This window comes from Myripristis murdjan, chromosome 22 (genome assembly GCF_902150065.1).
Source record: "Myripristis murdjan chromosome 22, fMyrMur1.1, whole genome shotgun sequence".
NCBI classification, from domain to species: Eukaryota; Metazoa; Chordata; class Actinopteri; order Holocentriformes; family Holocentridae; genus Myripristis; species Myripristis murdjan.
In genome coordinates this window covers 20,545,748-20,565,534 of record NC_044001.1, presented here as the reverse complement: position 1 = coordinate 20,565,534, position 19,787 = coordinate 20,545,748, and the positions used below count along the sequence as shown (strand labels likewise).

Below are 19,787 nucleotides of genomic sequence, written 5' to 3'. Positions count from 1 at the left end.
GGTGTTTCAGATGAAAAAAAAAATGAAGAAAACAATACTGGCAACACCACCGGGGATATCACCAAAGCTGAGCCTGTAACATTACCAGGTTGGAGTAAGGGCTGTTTCTCTCTCTGAGCTCCACAGCTGCTTGTAGAATGTGTGACAGGCTTCTCTTTAAGACTGATTAAATTTCGGTAGCTATATGAATGTAGCAGGACCGATATGTCTTTCTGTAGTTTTGGCGAAGTGATGTGCATTTCCAAAGTTCTCTGCGCAATTACGCACAGGGTACCCAATATGGATACACCTTATGAAATCAGCACCAGTCTCTTACAGAAGTGCACAGGCGTTTTCTTTTGTAACCCACAAACTCGCTGACTATAAATCGAATTTTATACAGCGGAAAATGTAAGATGCCACCCTCGCGTTTCTGGTCCAAAAACGGAGGAACTGCTGGCGTCCTCTCCTTTCCATCGGCTCTCCAAAAAGTAGCACCGCGCGTATTGAGTTCCAAGGCCGATGACAGCGATCAGCACTTTTTTTTGGCCAAATCTGAACGTTTCGGTACTTGCATTTGTGTGTGTGTGTGTGTGTGTGTGTGTGTGTGTGTGTGTGTGTGTGTGTGTGTGCGTGCGTGCGTGTGCGTGTGTGTGTGCGCGCGCGTGTGCGTATGCGTGTGTGTGTGTGTGTGTGTGTGTGTGTGTGTGTGTGTGTGTGTGTGTGTGTGTGTAATTAAAATCAAAATTTTGAACTTTAAATTAAAATGCTTTTTGAGTTTAAATTTTATTTTTTTAATGCAAATTGTAACAGAGGGACACACACACACACACACACACACACACACACACACACACAGACAAAATATACCTGCTCTAATACTGTCATATACTAGTACACAAAGTAATTTTAAAAAAGGGAATAATAAGAAGGGGGCAGTTCACAAAGACAGTCCATAAAGATAGCATTGCGGAGGCTTTAATGACTTTCTTAAGTTGTGCAGATGGAAATATAACACGACAGAGCCTCCCATATCACTGAATCTCTGTAAATTAACCCAAACTAACTGAGATATTCAAAGGATAGGAAACTCGAGCTTCTAGTTATTTTGAGAGGAATAAGTGTGGAATTGATGATTGTAGGAATTCTGCTCATGAAACACTGAACTGTCCTTTCTGACATAATTTTGTAAATAAACAAACTAATCTACCATATCTTGTTTCCTTACCTTTTTTTCAGACTGGTGTGGCAAATGCATGCTTTCCTCTGAATGAACAGAATTTACATAAATATTTTCAGCGTTTCAAGGGTGAATTTTATGACCTGAACTTGACCGGTTCCTGTGACAGACATGAGTAAGTAATAATTTCATAGCTCAGCACAAATATGCATGTTATGTGCTTGCAGCCCAATGTCTAAGAGTAAATATAGTGCTCCTTTGCCACGTTTAAGCAAAAATGTCTCATAATAAATAGAACTATGGATATTATGGGTGTTTTGAGGCTGTAGTGATAAACCTAAAACTTGTGGGTGAATTAAGTCATTACCTTACTAACTCAGTCAAAGTGTTTTACCATGTAATAGTTAAAGTTAATGTAGATGGATGTAAATAGGATTGGGGTGATTAGTTTAAGTGCCTACATTCGGGTATGAATAGCATACAATAGTATACAACACACGTGTGTAAATAGCGACAGTGCTCACAGTGCGCCCGGGTGCAAACAGCATGGTTGGCTATGGACACATGGGTAAAAATAGGCTCTGTCATGCTGGAACCTATACACCAGGGTGGATGGTTTGTGTCCTTTCATATGTGTCTTTTAACGTCCATTCAGAAATAAGCCTTTTAGTCCTGTATATTTTCCAATTATGTTAAGTGTTTAAACCCACGGAATTCTCACTTTTCTCTGAATTTATTGATTTAGACTAATTGTAGAAGTCCCTAAACTACTTTCCTGTGCATTTTCCCTGATACATATTATCAATAGAAGAAAGGTATAACTGGCACACCTCCCAGACCTGTTAAGCTCAGCTAAACACTCTTCACAATATAAATCCCCGCGAGCAGCGAGTCAGCATGTTTGCGCACCATGGAGAGCTTTGCAAGCTGGAGACTGTAGTCCTGCTCAGTCAAGAGCCACAAGCACTGCGGTCAGACAAAGTGGGCGAGAACCACATACCCCAGCATGACTTTCTGCACCTGCTTATTTACCCAATGGTTGCTCGGTGCGCTCAAACAGTGACCAATCAGATGGTAATCTCTTAATTCTAACAGTTAAATGCCACGACTTTCGTTTTATCAGCTCATATTTCATAAATTTGTGGAATACTGAAGGATATTGCCGGGTTGTCGCTTGACTGCCACAGTCAGATAAACAAGTGATCGTCTGTTCATCTGGCAGAGACTCCAGATATTGTCAGCGCACAGGTAATATTGTTCCATATCCTATTTCAACTTGGTGTACAAGTCTGTCCTGTCATTTTAGCTCGGTCCTCTTTATTACTGGGATGATGAAGCTGCATTTGGTCAGTGTGGTGTTGACAGCCAGTTTTATTCAAGTCAACTTTTTTTAGGGACTGCTGCCGGACATGCAATCGGGTGTTCGGGTGTGTGCGCCCACCGCGGCTCTGCTGGGCCCGTTGTGCCGCGGCTGTCTTAGCAGGGCGCGGAGTCTGCCCGGCCGGAGCTTCAGCTGCTCTCCCCGGCAGAGCAGCAGGTGGAACAGCCAGGAGACCTGCAGCCCCCCGCCTCCTCGGGACAACCCCCGTGTCCTCATCACAGGTTGTATGTGTGATGCCTTCTAGCACACAACAGCTTCTTCTTTATTTTTTATCTATTAAGGGGAAAAAACCGAACGCGCACACTGATTTCCAACAAACACACTGGAGCTGCCCCTTCTCTGCTTCCCTTTTACTACATTTGCTACAGTAAATCCTGGGTTTAAAATAAAACTAAGTGTCAAGAATTTGTTTCTGAGTGAGGATGATTCATAACATCACGGCATCAATGGAGAGGATACTACAGACGCATGTGTCGTCATTTTTTTCTTTTCGAGTTGTTTTCACTGACCACTGGCAGCAGGACCCCCATTTTCACCCATCACAATAGGCCGCTTGCAGACAGTGCTGGTGCCATAAAAGAGTGTGTGAGTGACTGAACGGAGAATAATAGCCTGCAGTCACTTTTTGTCTCTGGATAAAGCTGTGGTGATAACAAAAAACGTTGCTGTCCAACAGAGTCATGGTGCATCGAAAACATTTATTTCATCTTCATACTAGTCCAAACATATTTCCTTTATGTTGACATTATGTAACATATGGGCTAATTATTAATTTTTGTTTCTTATGAAGGTGGCCTCGGACAGTTAGGAGTGGGACTTGCACAGATACTAAGGTGAGATATAGAAAATTTGATAGACTAGGTCAATAATCAAAGTACATACCTAATTTGAATGCCATTATTTGTACATTCATTCTTAGGAAACAGTATGGAACAGAGAATGTAATCCTGTCAGACATAAAGAAGCCTCCACCTCATGTGTTCAGCAGTGGTATGCAAAACAAGTCATTTTGTTCATTTGAAATGATCTTCTGACACAGTTCCTCTCCAGTTCACGGTTCACACAATCTACAGCTTCCCACCGTGTTTTTATTATGATCTCCTCACCTCCCGCTCTCTTCCCATCAGGCCCGTTTGTATATGCTGATGTGCTGGACTACAAGCACCTCAGAGAACTGATTGTAAATAACCGTATCACTTGGTTGGTGCACTACAGTGCTCTTCTCAGTGCTGTGGGGGAGGCTAATGTGGCCTTAGCACGCAAGATCAACATCACAGGTGTGCTTGAAAATTGCACACACACACACACACACACACAAATCACAAACTGCTCAACAAATTCTCTTTAAAGCACAGAAATCATTTTATTTAAACTGTTCTTGTACTTTTCTGCTGTCTCTCCAGGCCTTCATAACGTTCTGGATTTGGCCTTGGAGAACTGCCTGCGTCTCTTCGTCCCCAGCACCATCGGAGCCTTTGGGCCATCTTCTCCCCGTGACCCTGCTCCTGACCTCTGTGTTCAAAGGCCTCGAACCATCTATGGTGTATCCAAAGTCCACGGAGAACTGATGGGGGAGGTGTGTGTGTTTTTGTATGCTGTTACACACACACGGACACACCCACGTGTGTATACTTATGGACACAGAGACATCCATGGATTCTCAAAATCTATAAGGACATGATCATCATCCTGTTTGCCTGTTTGCTTCCTTTTCTTTTAGTATCTCCATCATAAATATGGCCTGGACTTCCGCTGCCTGCGATACCCTGGTGTGATCTCAGCCACTACACAGCCTGGGGGAGGCACAACAGGTACATCTTCACCATCTGAATATATACAGCAAGATCACAATTAACCAGAAATTATGGACTAAGCAGTCCTGATCTTTCTTTTCACAGACTACGCAGTTCAGATCTTCCACGATGCTCTCAGCACAGGCCACCATGAGTGCTACCTGCGCCCTGACACCCGTCTTCCCATGATGCATATCTCCGACTGCCACCGTGCCACAGTGGAGTTCATGCAGGCTCCAGAGTGCCAGCTGTCCCTGCGCACATATAATATCGCTGCCATGAGCTTCACCCCGGAGGAGGTGGCCCAGGAAATCCGCAAGCATCTGCCTCACCTCAAGGTCACATACAATCCAGACTCGGTCCGCCAGACTATTGGTACGTGTTGAATTTCTGTGGTATATGTGTGGTGATGTTGGGGCTCTGTGGATCCGCATCCATCCGTCTGTACGTCAAAAACACATCTTGAGAGAATGGGAGGGATGATGCATCTTGGCACTGCGTTCCAGTGTCATAATGCTGGCACTAATTAAAGATAAAAATCCCCAAATTATGCAGATTGGCCTAATGAGGTCAAAATTTGAATGTGTGAATTTGAATGTTATAAAGGATGGAAAAGAATTGAGCATTTTTTTTTTTTATTTATTTTATTTATCCTTTATTTAACCAGATAAAACTCAGTGAGATAAAATGCAATCTGTTTTGTTTTTCCATGTCTCGGAACTTGTTTGGTCATGTGTTCAGTGTGCTGCCCTCTTGGCCAGGTCACTCTTGAAAAAGAGATTGCATTTTATCTCAATGAGTTTTATCTGGTTAAATAAAGGATCAATAAAATAAATTTTAAAAAAAAATGCTCAGTTCTTTTCCATCCTTTATAACACATTCAAAATTTGAATGTGTGAATTTGAATGTGTTATAATTTATTAAATGTAAGCCCACTTCCATGTTTAATTGTGGTCATATTTAACATCTATTGTCATATTTAAAGAAATTCAGAGATAATAGATCTGAGTAGATTAATGATTTACTAAGTCAAGTAACATAAGGCTACCATTAGCTCACATACATAAATATATATCTATATCTATAAAGATAGATAGATAGATAGATATGAAGAGACACAGATGTTATGTAGGCCTGTGCTGGATCACTACGAAAGTGTGAGTCTGGCTGCACTTGTTTGTTCCTTTAATAAAAGTAAAAGAACAAACAAACAGATTGGAATTAATATGGGCATACACATGCAGCCTAAATTATGGCGACATTGTATTTTTGCTGTTCTATCATCAGCTGATTTCCTTTATATGGTAAATAAGGCTATTAAATAAGTCTAACTGAATCATTGTTTTGGCAACAACCAGCTGTAGAGTGATGATTACTCAGGTTTCCTGTTTGTCATTATGGATGTTTCTGTTATCATATTAAGAGGAAAAGAGATTCATGTTTCAACATGTTTTGTATTTAATATAATATATTAGTAATGACATAATACTGTTATATCAAAAGGTCTATATATGATTACTGACCGACTTTATTTATATAACAGTTTTCACACAAATACATTCAACCCAAAGTGCTTTGCACCGTAAAACAATAAAACAATACCTCCCACCCTAAAAAAGACAATAAAAACAGGATCTGAGGAAACACTGTCATCAGTCTCATCAATATGCACTGAGGAAACACCAGATACAGGATTAAGACCAATAAGAAATAGATAAAAGTCAAAAGTGTGAAATGAGAGTAGTAACAAAATAAATAAGAAGCAGAAATAATAATTAATAATAATAAAGCAGAAAATAAATGTACAAATAAATTTATAATGGTCTCAAGAAATCAAAATTTGTGAAGTTTTCAGGATTCACAGTACAGTTATATATTATATTTTTCATGTAAAAAAAATGTATAACATATAATATAATATTTTACACATTTTATTATATTATAATCTTTGAATATATATTTCTATTCGAAAATGTTATTTTATCATTTTAATTTATTTTTCAAATTTTAATTATTTGAAAAATCATTGGTCGTTTTGCAGCGGACAGCTGGCCGGTCAGGTTTGATGACTCCAACGCCAGAAGAGACTGGGGCTGGTCACCAGCCTTTGGCCTGGAGGAGCTGGTCGCAGACATGCTCAGCGCCATCCGAAACAAGAGGACCAACGAGGGACTGCCAATCAGCTAGCAAAGCCTGCTTCACAGAGACTGACCGAACCCCCTACCCACAAGTTTTCTTCAACCAGCGTTTACACACAATACACTGAAACTTCCTTTGACTTGAGTTGACTACCAGAATCTCCTGTTACTCTGGAAAGTTATAGCACTCAGCTGGAGACTGTTTACAAAATAGGAATCCTCAGCCAGAGCCTCTCAACTAACAGTGGATACTGAGAAGTTGACTGCCAAAGCATCTCACACACACACACACACACACACACACACACACACACACACACACACACACACACACACACACACACACACACACACACACACACAGAAACACACACACACACACACACACACACACACACACACACACTGCCGCCTTGTTCTTTTTCAGGGAACCATATTGTCAATCATTATCTTCTGTTGTTACTATCTTCATTCTCTGTTGTTTTAATTGTTACAATGGTTTAAACAGTATTTTACACACGGGGGATCTTACCTCAGATGAAACAGCAAATCATTTTTACTTTTTACTTTTCTTTAAGCATCATATACTTTTAAAATGTTATGGAAGTGCATCCATGAAAATAGTTTGTCACAATGTATAATTCAAGATGTGCCAGTTCCACGTTAAGAGTAGCTAATCTGGAGTAGGTTTTAATCTGGACTTCTTAGCATGATCATCTGGAGTGGCTGCCACAAATGTTTTGAGTTTGGTGTAGTTCATTCTGACCTATAATGACTCATTGGAACTGAATGACTCAACATGAAGACATATAAAATAAGAAAAGAAAAAAAAAACTATATTCAGGTTATCTTAAATTCTGTGGCAATGTGTGTTCATACATCCTGGTCTCCATTGCTGCCATAGTGTAACCATTACACATCCATTATGCATAGTACTACTCCTGTACTGCCATTATTCTATATAATCTACCTAATGTTAGATGTATCTCTTTGCAAGTTTAATTTTAAGCCTTGTTCAGTCCTTGATAATAATATAATATTTATTTGTATATAGCACTTATCAAAATCAACCTTACAAAGTGCTTTACAAAGAGTGATATAGTGGTTAAACAGCTTCTCAACAGAAGAAAATATTTTATTAAATGCTTACAATGCCAAACCCACAGGGGGTTATTTTGATAAAATCTGAAAGGCAATTTAAATGAACCCTGAATTAAAGTGCAGTTTTAATCAAGGACTTGCCACTTGGCACAGTCTGTGTTAGTCCATCTGGCACTATCACTTCACAATAGCTCTGAAAACTGTATGTGTTCTGAGTGTTTTATAAGAAAGACATATCATATAATATTCTGTCAAAGGACAATCACGTATAGCATTCAACTCCATTACCTGTGCCTTATCACAAAACAGGAAGCCTATTTAAAATTTCTTTCCTTGTCAGCAGTGTGATTTTGGGTATGAATGAGTACCAATAAAAAGATGAAGCCTTATTTTCAATTGTAGTTTAATTTGAAACCAGATGTTTCTGTGTATCAATCAGCAGCGACAATGTATAAGAAGCATTGCAGTGTTTTGAATTGGAACTCCAATAATAAATTGCTGATTAATAGTCTAATTATTCTAATTTCAAGAAATGATTGCTTACAATAATAGGCAAATGTTTGAAAGATTTCATGGTTTGTGTCAGTTACACCAATTTTTACTTCATTAGGCGATTCAGGCATTTCCTGTTGGCATTTTCATGATGATGATGACTATGATGATGATGATGGTGATGAGACTGGTGACTGTTCTACACATTTAAAATGAGTCGGTGCAACATTATTTAATCAACTGTGTTTTACTGGTGCTGGTGACATTATAATAATTACAGTGTGATATTATGATAAGTACAATGTGGACAAAATTGCCGATAGAGCCAGGGTACAGTTTTTATTTTTCTACTTTATCCTAAGCGGGACAGCTTGTACTGGTCCAGCCTTTCCCCACCGCTGTCACCACAGTGGCTGCAGTACGATCTGCTTCCTGTAGAGGCGCACTTCCTCCACGCAGGTCTCCACTCGATTTTTTACCGGAGGCACGTCTTTCTTCAACAGCGCTGCTAATATCCCTCTCCAACGAAAATGGACGCGGGATTCTTCCGCGTAAGCTCTTTAAAATGTTTCCGACTTTAAATTGTGTTGTTACAATTTCACAGGCAATTTGTTCCGTGTTCAGTACACGAATGTGGCAAATGTAGCAAGGTCGTGCGCCATTCAGATGGAAACGGTGTGGTTAGGGCTCGGGCTATTAACTGATGAGAAATATTCTTGGACTTTTGGTTATTGTTCAGCTGCATTAGCCATGGAGAACAGATCTCATGACTATATCAATAACATTTTCTACCGAATAGGTCGTGGGTGTTTCTTGGATACCATCGCATTTGCCTGAAATACGAGCTAGAATCACACACTGGCAGCAAATAGACTGGCCAAGCTAGCTAGCTAATGCTAACTGGCTAGTCTTTGCTAAAGATGGCGCCCGTGTTTGAGAAACGAAGGCGATGCAGCACCTCCGTCCCTCCTAGCTAACCACGGAAGCTAATATGTTAGTCAGTATAACAAGATGAAAATAAATTAGACATTTTAACCAACGAGCACCAATTGTTAGTAATTACACGTGCCCCCTTTGCTGCCATGTCCATGTCAGTGATATTGTCGGTTCTAGTTAGCAGGTTAGCTGTGGCTAACGTTAGCCAGATTAGGTTTCCCATAGAGGATTACGAGTACGTTAGCAAGCTAACAGTTATGCTAGGCTAGATCATGAGCATCATAACTGTGAATGTCACCTGCCTTCCAGTGTTGTAGCCTCAACATCAACTAGTCCCGTTGTTGCTCCAGCGCCAACTTTAAGTTTGAGCTAACGTAAATTCATAACTTACTTAGCTCAGTAAACCGCAAGTAAAGCAACCGATATCAAACCACTCGCATTTGATGTGGTTTCCAAGTTTCAAAGGCGAACATGCGTCTGTGGGCCAAATGTAATGGAGATTGTAGGAAAACTTTCTAGATAATGTGACTAGTAAGGCTTTCAATAGTCTAATGTTGGCCAGAAATTGAAGTCTTGCACTGTAGTCTACATTAGAGTGGTGTGTGTAATCCAAGTTGGATGATAATGTTAACTTCAAAGCCAACTGAGATGTGTTGATTTACCTTCCAGGGCACAAGTGCGGAACAGGACAATCGCTTCAGTAACAAGCAGAAGAAACTGCTGAAGCAGCTGAAATTCGCAGAATGCCTGGACAAAAAGGTATAGTTCTTCACACTTCAAAGGGTTTAGGTTTCCTGTCCTGTAGCCTACAAAATTCCTAGTGAGAAAAGTTATCTTCAGGTCAATGTACAGCCCTTGAAACTCTTACACTGACTGTTGCTTGGTTATCTGTAGGTGGACATGACCAAAGTGAACCTGGAAGTCATCAAACCTTGGATTACTCAGCGGGTGACAGAGATTCTGGGGTTCGAGGATGATGTCGTCGTAGAGTTCATATTTAACCAGCTTGAGGAGAAGGTAATGTCAGTTATTGTGTGTGTGCGTGTGTGGGTTTTTTGTTGTTTTGACAAAACAAATTGTTTTAAATGGCAGGGTATTGATTAGTCAGTAAGAAGAGAATCAGAGGTTGTAAGACAATAATTGACTTTCTGGTATAATAAAGAGTTTAAATTGAATGGGGAAAGTAGCAATTGGTATAAAATGGATTTATAATGACATAACCTTGTTGTTGCTGTGATGTGACAAAGTGCCTTTTATTCAGCAGTCTTCTAATAATGATGTGATTTATGATTTAAAAGGCCTGAACCAATATGGATGTTATACCTTGCATCAGACGTATAGCACCAACACCTAATTAGCTCTCTCCTGAGCCCAAAGTCACTGAGCCCAACTCTCCCTTCATGATGCAGTGTGTGTTTTGAGGTGAGTTATGTGCAGGGATCAACAATATCATATCAGTGATGGACACACCTGAACAATGCCATGATCATGTTCTCCGTAGATAATTGCAGTGCATCATTAGACAGCTCTAAATCCCCCTAGATGTAACTGGAATCAGGGGTTTTAACACAGAGCAACTTAACTGTATGCTATAGCCACTGGTAAGATATATGTCTTTCCTTCTTTACATTGTTGAAAATGCACATGTTCAAAGGACGTCTGTGGCAGTGAAATATTGTACTTCCAAAAAGCAAAAACCTTCCTGTCAGTAGAGCTGTAATGCTAACCCCCACTGATGATATGCACCATATATTTGAAAACTGAAGTGCATGCTTCTCATTCTGTAGGCACTGACCACATTATTTGTGCAGGTTAAATTAGTACACTTTATTTATATAAGTTGGATTAGCACAATTTCACATGAGTTAGAGTATTTCCTCTGTTTGTCATGTTCTATATCCCACCGCTATTTCATACAATTTGCAGTCTCATAGATAAGGAATAATTCCAATCACACAGGCTTTATTTTTATAAATTGAAAAAACATCTGGAAAGTAGCCAAAATCATTTATAATAAGCATCCTTCATGATGTTAACTAGGATCCCATTAATAGTTGACTACAAGTCTTAGTCTATGATGTATAACCTTGTGAGGTTTTTCATTCTTCTTAAGGTACCAAGGCCAGAAAGGTATTTATATAAGGGTGTACAGGAAAAACATTTGGGTTACATTGTTTTGATTTTATTTTGTTTATGTCATTTTGGGAGGTGGGGAGGGACGTTTAAGCTAAGTCAGAGGGACAATTCCAGCGTGATTGGAGTTACATCCATTCAGTATTAATTCTTACTGTATCACTGTTAAAGGTTATTTTTAACTAGTTTTCCATATGTTTGGCAAACGACATAGTAAACAACTTTGGAGGCTTCTAGTTTGTTTGGTAAAGGTTATCCCATCACTGCATAGGAAGCCAGTAATCATGCTTTTTCATCACAGAGCTAATACCAGGCTAGAAACTCTTTGTAAAAGAAGTTCTGTTAATCCTTTGATATTATGCAAATTTAAGAAATTTGTTAGGGTTTAGGCAGCACATGAGGGGATGTCTCATCTTTTTTTTCTGCTTGTAAACAGTAAACACATTGACTACTTTCAGGTCTTAATGTGTCAAATTTCTATATTTTGCTTTACAAAACCAAGAGCTAATGTGTTAATGAACATGTCCTAAGACAGTGAGTGGTTCCATTAGGATCCACTGTCTGTCACATTCCAGTGAAGTCAATATGCAAACCAAAGACAGGTGCTTTTGCTAGTTGTAGGCCGTAAAACAAAAGTAAAATTAAGGCTAGATTTTATACTGATATTTTACTGATTGCGCCCCTCTTCTTGACTAACTCATAATGTGTAAACAATAAGGAAATAATTACATGAGCAAAAACCCAATCATGGTGGAATTGTTCTTTTAAAGGGTACTGTAGCACATTGGAAAGGAGGGCATTTGACCTGTGAAGACAGACGATTACGGTATCTCACAATCATTCTTGTATCAGTTGTTGAAATAAAATCCCTTTGTGTACTGTGTACTCATTATTGCTTGTTCGTTTCTTGCAATTTAGATAAATGATATAACATTAAGCTCAAGGTGGTTGAGTCTCAAGCAGTAGGGAGGCGGAAGCAAGCCAAGGGAGCTCCGTGCCCACTGATCCCACGGGACTCACTGAAGACACCGGAACTGTACTTGCAGTGTTGGGTTTTAATGCACTCTGTATTGTGGCTATCTGTTTATCTCCTGAAGAGTAGACTGTGGGGAGATGGAAAACGAGGTGGGCAGGGGTGTAGAGTTGTACGATAATGGGGGAGGGGGCTCAAGAAGGCAATTATAAAAATTTTGTTTTGTTAAAAAGTAAGGGGCTTACAAATTCTAGAAATAATGGCTATTAAATGAGGGGCATAACAGCACTATTGCATGCAGTTGGATAACTCTTTGCTAGAGTTGCTAGATATGTCTCCCCTCAGCTAGCTCACATTCTCAGTTTCAGGAGTTTGTGAGTATTGATTAAAATCAGTCACTCCCTTATTTTGATAGGTTGTTACTGAGCCCACTATTGGACTCCAGACATTTGAGTATTTTAGTCATTTTCTCACTTGTTTTGAGTATGGTTAACTGTACATAGCCAACAGGTATAGTTTAGTCAGGACTTTGGGGTAGGCAGTCCCTTTAGTGGGATCCTACCCTCTTCTGATCGTTTCCCTGCCAAGTTTCAATGGCCATATGGTCTTTTCTCTCCCCCCTTCGTGTGTGTGTTGCAGCATCCGGATAGCAAGATGATGCAGATAAACCTGACAGGCTTCCTAAATGGAAAGAATGCCCGGGAGTTCATGAAGGACCTGTGGCCCCTGCTGCTCAGTGCTCAAGAAAACATCGCTGGCATCCCTTCTGCTTTCCTGGAGCAGAAGAAAGAGGAAATCAAACAAAGACAGGTGAGATTCTGTCTGAACTACAAGTTTTGTAAAACTCATAACTAGTAACAGGTAAATGCACCCTAACATTTAGTACATCATATTATAACTGTTAAATTCGGGTATTAATAATGGAACATAGACTAAGATATTACATTGTTTTTGATAGTAAAGTCTTCCTGATTTTTTTCTGTCCCTGGCAGATTGAACAGGAGAAGCTTGCTTCTCTTAAGAAGGTAGATGAGGACAAGAAGGAGAAGGACAGCAAAGACATCAGAGAGAGGGCTCAGTCCAAGAGCCCAAGGAGGTAATGGAAATCATCGACACTACTGTGCTTTGGTGAATTGGAATTAGATGTTAATATTGATTAGAAAACATGAAAACGTAATCTCTGTGGTTGCTCCTTTCCTGCTCAGGCGGAAGACAAGGTCGCCATCACCGCGTCGAAGGTCACCTGTTAAGCGGGAAAGAAAGCACAGTCCCTCCCGCTCTCCGCGCCGCAAACCCAGCCCAGTTGGTGGCAGTTCACCCCCTCCAGCCCTTATGCAACTTCCCCTGAAACCCGTGGAGCAGCACCTGGAGCCGGATATGTCAGAGAGAGCCCTGCCACAGCCAGTCATCCTAGAAGCCTCTTCCACCAGGTAGGCAAAAGATGTCCTTTGGCATACTTCTACAGTCATACTGTGACTATACCGTTATTGTTTAACTTGTGGTTTCAAATCTGCTCTTGAAATCAGTTTAATTTATAGTTTTATTTTAGTGAGTGTCGTATTTTGGTTTTTATATTGCATATGTTTCAGCTCCGTTTAAGCTTTTACATTACATTTATTTTCATTTTTATTCTGTTTTTACAGTACACCTGTCAAATGCTTCTCAGTTTACAAATTAAATGACTGTGCAGTTCAAGTATAATTCCTTAGATTATGTAAAATACACTGTAAAACTCCCAAAAGTCTCTGGAGTTTAGCTTTTTCTTGATCTCTTCTATGTACGCTATTTCACTTTATTACACACATCAGACCCATGCTGTACATGCACGTCACCCTGCCTGCCTGCTGTCTGCAGCACAGAGTGCGATGCATCATGCCTGTTGGAATAATTGCATAATCAGAGCCTGATGGGATTCATATTGAGAATAATGCATTTAAATGATCATTTTCTTTTTTAAATTCTAAAATTCATGGCTGCAAAATATAAAGTCCCCATGTTGCATAGCTGTTCAACAGCCTAAGTTGCAGGTGTAACCATAGGTAACAGATAATAGATAATAGATTTGTCACACCACAGTACTGTGCACTACCTCACCTCCATGCTTGAGCCATGCTCATGTGTTTCTGCTCGTGCTTGAAAATCATGTGAGAAATGTTTTTGCTGTTGCGCGGTGACCCACTGTTGTCAGTAGTGTCACCAGTTGTGGAGATGTTTGGGACAGATTTCCAGGATATTGCCTTTGTTTTGTCACACACACACACACACACACACACACACACACACACACGCACACACACACACACACTTGTTTGAGTTAAATTTTTACAATCAAACTTTATTTGTCAGATTTAGCTAAATCTGCATTTTCCCCTGGCTTTTAGTGATGTGGTTGTCGAAGTGGTGAAAGCCGACTCTGTGACTGAAGTGAAAGAGCCCACCCCAGAGAAGACTGTCAAGAAGGAGGAGAGGCCCAAGTCCCGGGAGCGGGAGAAAGACAGTAGGAGGGAAAGACCTCGCCACCGCTCACGTTCTCATTCTCGTCCCCGCAGACGACGCTCTCGTTCTAGGTAATTTACACTATTCATGCATTAAACTTCTCAGATTGTTCCCAAGACCTTGGAAAGTCTGTAATTCTTAATAATGCAAGGCCTTTATACTAGAATAGCATCTTAAGTATTACATTAAGGTTTTGAGTCCCTAAAAGTGTTACCATTTTTTAAAGCTCTGTTTTAACTTTTATTTTGTTGTGTATGGTACCTACATAAGTAAGTTAGTAAGTGAAGTTTATTTATAGAGTACCTTTTAAATACAGCTAAAGCTGACCAAAGTGCTGTACAAAGGTCATTAAATTGAAAGTTAAGAGAGAAATAACTCACACTACTCCATAGACATAGATACCACTTTTGCTCTTGCAGTCTCTTAATTTTTGTTCTTTTGGTTTAATTTGGTTGGAGACTCACTCACTTCCCAATGAATCCTAATGACAAACTTGTTGACTTAAAATGTGTAGAATGTACATACATACACATGGCTACTGTTCAGCCAAGAATTTGGCCACCTCAAGCCATTCTGGCTGTTCTGAAATGGTAAGGGTAAATCTAAGCCACTGCCAAAACTCCCACCGGTATATTATCTCTACTGTTACACCACCCATGTCATCTTCAGGCACTGGAGTCTTTATTTAAGTTGATGTACCCTTCAGAAACACCGTGTCGGCGGCTTACTGTTATGTTTTTTCTAAAACTTTCTAAAAATGTCCCTCTCTATCCTGTTCAGGTCTTACTCCCCCCGTAGAAGGCCGAGCCCCAGGAGGAGAGTATCCCCCCGCCGCAGGAGCCCCCCTAGACGTGGCACCACCAGCTCCAGACACAGACACAGACGCTCCCCTGTCCGCAGGTCAGTGTGTTCAGTGTATTGCCAAGCTCGTGACAGAGAAGCAAAAGGTTGCAGGATGGTCTAGTAGTTAAGAGAAACTGTCCTCAAACCAAGTTTTCACCCTGCGGAGGGTGCTTTTTGCGTGTGTGTGTGTGTGTGTGTGTGTGTGTGTGTGTGTAATGTGACATTCTTTGCATTTTTGACAAAATGCTTGATCCTATCTGAATGCAACCTTACTTACCTGGAGGGGGGGTTGAAGTGGAAAGCACATTACTTTTCTTATGTGCTAAAATGTACAGTTGATAATATTATCTGTGGCCTGCAGGAGGCGCTCTCGCTCTGTTTCATCCTCGGGCAGCAACTCCTCCACCTCTCGCTCACCTAAGAAGGCTATGAAAAGAACATCTAACACACCACCCCGCAAACAAGCCCGCCATCCTGACACTTCTATGAGCCCATCAGGAAAGGACAGACGATCTCCATCTCCACGGGCCAGAAAGGGCCGGGCCTCTGCTTCTCCATCCAGATCATCTGGTATCAACACTTTACTCTTCTTGCCTTGAACTCTATGATTATCACCTCCTTGTCCCATGCTGTGTAACTGTGTAAAAAAGAAAATTTCATTTGGCTGTTTTAGGTTTAAAGCGAAAACAAGGAGGGAGGAGAGATTCACCATCTGACAGTGCCAAACCCAGACCATCTGAAGGGTCTGAGTCAGGTGAGCTTTTGTTTGTTTTTGAAGAGCAATAATGTTAATGGTCTTCAGGGTGTCTCAGCCCACAAATCAAGTGCAGCCACTTCTCCACCTGTCAGAAGTGGAAGCCCTTTTTTGCATGTCACTTGGCCAATCCGTCATGATAGGATAAACAAACATAAACCAGAAATCCAAATTCCTGGTTCATTTATTATTTCATCAGTCTTTTCATGTCATAGATTGAAAAGAAGCCATAAATTAATCTTTCTCCTTGTCCAAAGATCCTCAGCACAGTGCTCTCATTTGTTTACCAGCTTTAAGTTTGTGTAGTGTAGTTGATGGATCCCAGTTATCACTGCAAACAGAATAAGTAGTAAGATGGAGAAGTACACACAAATTCATAGTGCAGAGGCAGCACACAGTTTGGTTTCACTTTGGCATAAAGAAACCAAACAAAATGGGAAAAAATACATGCTACATGGATATGTCATTGTTGTGTTGTCTGTAAATTTGGCATGTCTGTCTCTTTGTCACTGGTTTTCTTAACGCTGATGGAACGCTCACTGCTTTGCATTTCAGAGGAGGATAAAAATGAGAAAGGGGCAACAGCAGATTCTGTGCAGCAGCGACGTCAGTATCGCAGGCAGAATCGGCAGTCGTCTTCAGGTTATAAGCGTTTTTATCCATGTTCTGTCCCCTCTCATCCCGCCCCCTCCTCTCTCTTCCTAATCTAGTTGTTGTCCGTGTCATCTTGCACTCATCGTCTCTTGGACCTTTGAAGCCGTGTCCTAACCCTAACCTTGGTGTTTTTCCCTTTATACATATTCGCTTGATGACATAATGGAGTGACTGTTGGGATCCTTTCTCTGTTCGGTTGCAGATACAGGATCTTCCTCCTCTTCAGAGGATGAGGGACCAAAGAGGCCAGCAGGGGGGCCATCAGCTAGGAATGGTGAAGTCAGGAGGAGGCGCAGTCATACTCCTTCCCCACGGAGACGACATCGGGACTCCTCTCCAAGGTCAGACGCTTAACATGTCATTTGCAAATGGAATTCCTCTGAACCCTCATAGAAATCAAGGATCACCAGTCTTTGCTTCCTTAATGGTCAGTGTTTTATTGTGTATTTGCACTTTTCTTTTTAGGAAAAGACGTTCTCCATCTCCTGCAGGACGCAGACGTCGCTCCCCCTCTCCCCCACGCCGCCGCAGATCTCCCTCTCCTGCCAGGCGCAGGTACAGGAATGCATATTGAGTAGGCTCATAATTTGAATGTTAACACTTGAAATAGAAAAATATTTTATGAGTGATTGTCTTTGGTTTTCGACAGGTCTCCCTCCCCACCTGCCCGTCGGCGCTCTCCTTCCCCCAGACGGTATTCTCCACCTATCCAGCGCCGCTACAGCCCCTCACCCCTGCCCCCTCAAAAGAGAAAGATGTCCAGCTCTCCCACAAAGCGCCCCTCTCCAGCAGTCAAACGACGCCCCTCCAGGTCCCCCAAGCGCAGGAGTTCTCCTGCTCAAAAGAGACGCACACCTCCCTCCTCCACATCTCCCCCCAGACACAGGAGGAGCCCCATGTTGCCTTCTAGCCGGCCAAGCAGGGACACACGATCCCCTGTCGCAGCAACTAACCGCCTCTCCCCATCCCCGGCTACTAACCGCGGTCGCACAGTGAGGGGCTCCACCAGCCCTCAGGGGCATTTTGAGGCCTCTAGCACATCTCCATCTCACCAGAGGAGGCAGCAGTCCCCTGCACATGCTGGCAGACCCATCCGTAGGGTGTCCCGCACCCCTGAGCCACGCAAGAACCAGAGGTAAGTAAGGCAGCAAGCACACATCTCATATTTGATCTGAGTTGCAATTTTGCATTTTTTTTTATACACTAGAACTTATGTTTTTTATGGGACAATGCTATACTCCTGATGGTGTTTTCTCCTCCTACTCCTCCTCTTACACAGAGCCTCTCAGAGCCCTCAACCTATGAGGAGAGCATCCTCCAGATCCAGATCCATTTCCCCTCAACCAGCAGCTCAGAAACGTCCGGCCCCTGCATCCGCCTCCCCCTCACCTTCCCGCTCTGTTAGTGGGTCTCCACCTCCAGTCAAAAAGGCCAGCAGTGGTTCTGGCAGTCGATCCCCAAGCAAGGTTAGATACATCTACTCATTGAGCTACACAGTAGTGTAAGATGTTCATTATGCATTTGTGTGTACAACATGAGCATTTTTTGACTTGCTGTTGGCATAGCCCCACCTCGTAGTACTCTTGATGACATGCATGAATTCTGTTTGACTGCAGAATTCAGACACTGATGCTGGAGGGAAGAAGAAGAAGAAGAAGAAGGAAAAGAAACACAAGAAAGAGAAGAAACATAAGAAGCACAAGAAGCATAAGAAGGAGAAGAGTAATAATGCTGGGGCCGGAGATGGACAAGAGAACCAGGGCATAGATGAGGATGGAGATTCAAAAAAGGTGAAGTCTTTTTTTTTCTCTGATCTGAACCGCCACAGCCAGCACACATCTAAATAATGGATATTCTTATTTTCATCACCTTTCTTGTGTCAGCATTCTGCATCTGTATCCAGCAGTCAAAGTTGAGTGAGATATAATCAATGCTGCCTTTCTTTAAGGAATCAGACAGTGAAGTAGAAGACAGCCTGGATGACCTGGAGAAGCACCTACGAGAGAAGGCCCTGCGCTCCATGAGGAAGGCACAGATGTCTCCGTCACAGATGTCCTGAAAAATGAACCACCTCTCACTTATACTTTCCCCCAAATCTTCCACTCACTCTTTTGAAGTCTATCAACAACCCGGTTCAGCTTTAGAATGTACAAATTGTTTATTCTTTTAGTCTTTTGTTTTCTTTTTACAGTTTGGGTATGTTCTGAAGCGTGGGTTTCATTAAGAGCTTGATTTGTCATAGGAAGATTCTGTTTGATTTTTTTTGACCTATAGTGTACTATCTGAACTGTAAAGATTCTTGTGTTGTCCCTTCTTTAAATTATCCACAAGGGAAATGTTTTAACACTGAAGTTTGTTTTTGGCAAGTTTCAAATCTTTCTCACACACGCGCACACACCATACAGTAGATTCCCTGGGGAATTGATTGCATGTGCAGTGATTGTCTGATGTGCATGAACCACTGACCGTATGGAGTGTAGACAAAAGCTAACATACTGTTACATACTGTTACTGCTGCCTTTTATAAGTGGATACAGTGTGTCACTGCTGTGTGCACTGGTAAAGAGGTTGTAACAGAATGTCATGTCCCATATTGTAACTTAATAGAAGTGTCTGGCATTGTTTAACCTTGCTGTTATTTCTGGCTCTGAAGCAGTCTTGTTTTAAGACTAAAATGGTGTGATCTAATCCGGAGAGTACAGTTCAGTTTTTCCAGATTGACTGATATGCAGTTTTATGTTAGTGCTCTTGCATCAAGCCAATCAGTTGTGTGGGAGTGCTATATCATTTGTATTTAGTACTCCTGGCTCTTGTCATCCTTTCAAAATTAAAAGATTTTTTTTATAGGATTTGTGTGTTGTTTTTTTTTTTCTTTTTTTTACAAGAATGTTTTGATCTACTAAAGGAATGAGAAATATGAACAGCTCTATCAAA

The 19,787-nt window shown here is 41.2% G+C and overlaps 2 protein-coding genes across 6 annotated transcripts; both read left to right on the top strand.

Annotated features, from left to right (window-relative positions):
• The first annotated feature begins 2,136 nt into the window (after positions 1 to 2,136).
• tdh2 (L-threonine dehydrogenase 2) lies at positions 2,137 to 7,961 on the top strand. The gene is made up of 9 exons (XM_030045238.1): positions 2,137 to 2,407; positions 2,554 to 2,761; positions 3,331 to 3,373; positions 3,460 to 3,530; positions 3,668 to 3,817; positions 3,944 to 4,116; positions 4,261 to 4,351; positions 4,439 to 4,708; positions 6,375 to 7,961. The coding sequence occupies exons 2-9, from the start codon at positions 2,569 to 2,571 to the stop codon at positions 6,518 to 6,520; spliced, it is 1,137 nt and encodes a 378-aa protein (XP_029901098.1). The 5' UTR covers positions 2,137 to 2,407; positions 2,554 to 2,568; the 3' UTR covers positions 6,521 to 7,961.
• Positions 7,962 to 8,463: 502 nt separating this feature from the next.
• Positions 8,464 to 19,702, top strand: srrm1 (serine/arginine repetitive matrix 1). Of its 5 annotated transcripts, none has more exons than XM_030082074.1 (17): positions 8,464 to 8,615; positions 9,670 to 9,759; positions 9,895 to 10,017; positions 12,746 to 12,916; positions 13,099 to 13,202; positions 13,312 to 13,536; positions 14,488 to 14,673; positions 15,383 to 15,502; positions 15,807 to 16,015; positions 16,119 to 16,199; positions 16,755 to 16,841; positions 17,056 to 17,194; positions 17,319 to 17,408; positions 17,503 to 17,988; positions 18,133 to 18,319; positions 18,470 to 18,643; positions 18,809 to 19,702. In XM_030082074.1, the coding sequence occupies exons 1-17, from the start codon at positions 8,595 to 8,597 to the stop codon at positions 18,818 to 18,820; spliced, it is 2,505 nt and encodes an 834-aa protein (XP_029937934.1). In that variant the 5' UTR covers positions 8,464 to 8,594; the 3' UTR covers positions 18,821 to 19,702. The 5 variants fall into 5 exon arrangements, with proteins under 5 accessions (XP_029937934.1, XP_029937932.1, XP_029937933.1 ...); XM_030082072.1 differs by having other exon boundaries at positions 18,802 to 19,702; XM_030082073.1 differs by lacking the exon at positions 16,755 to 16,841 and having other exon boundaries at positions 18,802 to 19,702.
• The last annotated feature ends 85 nt before the right edge of the window (positions 19,703 to 19,787 follow it).